This window comes from Phalaenopsis equestris, unplaced genomic scaffold, assembly GCF_001263595.1.
Source record: "Phalaenopsis equestris unplaced genomic scaffold, ASM126359v1 Scaffold000022, whole genome shotgun sequence".
NCBI lineage: Eukaryota > Viridiplantae > Streptophyta > Magnoliopsida > Asparagales > Orchidaceae > Phalaenopsis > Phalaenopsis equestris.
In genome coordinates this window covers 1,872,757-1,875,949 of record NW_018164464.1, presented here as the reverse complement: position 1 = coordinate 1,875,949, position 3,193 = coordinate 1,872,757, and the positions used below count along the sequence as shown (strand labels likewise).

The following is a 3,193-nucleotide window of genomic DNA, read 5'->3' as shown; positions in this document are numbered from 1 at the left end:
ATATATATATATATATATATATATATATATATAAAATTGATTTTCTATTAAATAATAGCGATGTTTTTGACGTGGCCGGAAAGATTTCAGGGATATTAATATAAAAATAGAGGTGCTAGATATGTAAATACCTAAGAATAAGGTGGTATTCATGTAAATGCATTTTTTTTTCAGGTTGCGCTGACTCAACTATAATGACAACTAGACTCTTGTCCTCTTGCAAGGCTTTCAGATCAGATTAGACTCTGCCACATGGCTGATAACTATTGGGTCCAGTGTCGATTTCGCATATATTAGGAAAATATTCATTTATTTTTTATTAAGAAAAACTTGGGGCATTTACATACATACCACACAATTTATTTGTATTTATATATACACCTAAAATTATTTCTTACACATTAACATCACATCAAATGTACTATTTCTTTTTTACTTTATATAGGTTTGTAACATAAAAAATTGAAATTTATACTCAAAATAGATTTGTAACATGAATCACTGAGTTGCATCACACACAAAAATTCACTATAAAGAAAATGAGAATTTGTATACAAATTATATCACACTCAGGTCTCTCTAAGCATTTAGACATAAAAAGACACAATCAACTCCTTGTAGAGAGAATTTGAAATCTCATACATCTACAATCAACAAAAATGAGAAGTTAAGCGAAAACAACTCAAAGTCAGTTATTGTTGTTGAGGCGTCGCGATAGTGGCACCACGATACTCTGATGAGCGTTGGGGCGCTACAATGTCTTGCTAGTGGGTTTTGAACTTGAATCTAGAGCTACAACGTTATCTTCTGGGCACTAGGGCATCAGGTAACGCTGTCAAATTTATTGTCAGGTCTGATGTGTGAAATTGAGGGCTCTGAGTGAACGATTGATTGACACAATAAGACTCCACAAAATAACAATCCACTCTATATTACTCAACATTTCTCGGTTTACAAATCTTCCATTCACTAAATTTATCATAATCAACAAAGGCATGAGACATTAAGAGAGTATGCGTTGACTAAGCTTCTGGATGGCATCATCCCAGCGCATACCGCGTACGACAAAGACCTCGCAAAGTCTCTTCGGCGGAGGTTCGGCAGCTTCGCGGAAGTTTCTCAGCATCTTCTCTCTGTAAATTTCCATAGAATTTAACGAACCTCCCCCATGCTCTTATAAATCGACCCTTATAAGCTTTCATTTCTCTTCATCTTCCATCACACATCAAGCTCTCCTCCCCTCTTCTTCTTCTTCTTCTTCCTCCTTCTGGTTTTCTACCCTTCTTTTCAGCCAGTTACAGCTTCCCCTGCTTCAAAAATGGCCGCCAAGAGGCTCCTTGAGGATTCAGCTAACATCCCAGACAAACAGGACGGCAAGAGAGTCAGACGCTTGCCATCATTCACAATGTCCGTCATACAAATCTGGAGAAATTTACTTACATGCCACACAGTTCCTTTGTATTACCAGCAGTGAAAAATGCTTATAATTAATGATGAAATGTGCTTATAAGAATTATTTCACAGGGTTATCAGGAAAGCATTGGCAGCAGATTGTATAAAGAACCTATGCCTTGCGTTAGAACCACTTCTTCGAAGAGTGGTATGCTGAACCTCATTTCAAGCATGCTGGTTTTAACCTGCCCCATCATCCTCGATTTTTTGGAGCCAGTCTAAGGTTTTCCTTCATGTTTGCTTTGGTTTTCACAGGTGCAGGAAGAGGTGGAACGGGGGCTTCTTCGTCGTGCTTGTTTGTTGCAGAGGTGGGAATACTAACATATTTTTGTAAGATTTTTATAAGTAATTTCTTATAAAAATTTGGTTTTGATAGCTCCAATTGTTGTAGAATTTGCTTTGAAATGGTTATAATATGTGATTAAGCCATTAAAACAAAGTACCTATCATAAAACAAATCTAACAAATTTAAAATTGGAAGTTTTACATACATACCACTCAGCTTCTAAACTTCTTATCTATGCAAGAAATATATATTGTTATGATATAAATGTAAAAAAGAAAAATTTAAGTGTTGGATATTTACATAGGAATTGAGTAGCTTGTAAAGGGCATTTAAATTCATACCATTCAATTCATATATATTTACATATCTAACTCAAAAGGTTTAATTTTTATATTTACATCACTTAAATATCTCATGTTATATCAAAAATATCACTAGTTTAACTTTCAAAAAGTGCAATATACTTTTCATATATATAACATAATATGCATGTAAAAATTAAAGTTTCAGATATTAGATATCTAATCATACATAAAAACGAAGTGATAGTGTGATATGTATGAAAAAATTTGCCCAAAATTTCAAAATAAACCAATTATCTTCACACAAAATAAAGCAAAAAAACAAAATAAACTAACATTATAAAAATCTCTCCTTTTTTTTTTATAGATCACCTCAAATGCTCATAGAAGAACCAAAACCATGTTCTGCTCTGAAACTAATCTTCAAAGAACCACCATCTCTTCCAATCTTTACTGAGAATAGAATCGAAGGCGATGATGGCTTCCCCTTACAGATTCTCATCAGAGAAACAGATACAGGAGCGAAGCCCACAACAGCTCTCCCCTCATCAATCAAGCTTGAGATAGTGGTTCTCAATGGAGATTTTCCTTACGACGATTCTGAAAACTGGTCCAGTTCTGAATTCAATCGTTATGTGGTTAAAGAAAGGAGAGGAAAAAGACCACTTCTTACCGGAACTACTGCCGTCACACTTAAAGATAGAGTGGCCGCCATTGATGAGCTTAAATTCACTGATAATTCGAGCTGGACGAGAAGCGGAAAGTTCAGAATTGGGGTTAGAGTTTCATCGGAGCATCATCAGATTTTAAGCATTCGAGAAGCTGTGAGCAGTCCTTTCAAGGTTAAAGATCACCGAGGAGAAAGTAATTGATTTTAAGAAGTTTGTTAACAGAAATAAATCGTTTGTGAATGATTATCAGATTAACAAAGCTGTGGATTTTATGATATTATTGCAGTTAATAAGAAGCACTATCCGCCATTACTGAGCGATGAGGTCTGGAGGCTGGAGAAGATTGGGAAAGATGGAGTCTATCATAAGAGATTGGTGGAAAAGAACATTAACACCGTGCAGGATTTTCTGAAGCTCTCAGTTATTGATTCTGCACAACTGAAAAAGGTAAAGTAGCAGCACTTCTGATTCATCTTATTGAA

At 35.1% G+C, this 3,193-nt stretch overlaps 1 protein-coding gene across 1 annotated transcript in view; it reads left to right on the top strand.

The window, feature by feature from the left end:
• The first annotated feature begins 1,105 nt into the window (after positions 1-1,105).
• LOC110018457 (protein SAR DEFICIENT 1-like) overlaps positions 1,106-3,193 on the top strand; it is a 3,864-nt gene continuing 1,776 nt past the window's right edge. Inside the window, exons 1-5 of the mRNA XM_020715776.1 lie at positions 1,106-1,407; positions 1,525-1,600; positions 1,708-1,760; positions 2,408-2,904; positions 2,998-3,158. Of these exons, the coding sequence (XP_020571435.1) occupies positions 1,319-1,407; positions 1,525-1,600; positions 1,708-1,760; positions 2,408-2,904; positions 2,998-3,158 (876 nt within the window). The 5' untranslated portion in view covers positions 1,106-1,318. The remainder of the gene's footprint in view (positions 1,408-1,524; positions 1,601-1,707; positions 1,761-2,407; positions 2,905-2,997; positions 3,159-3,193) is intronic.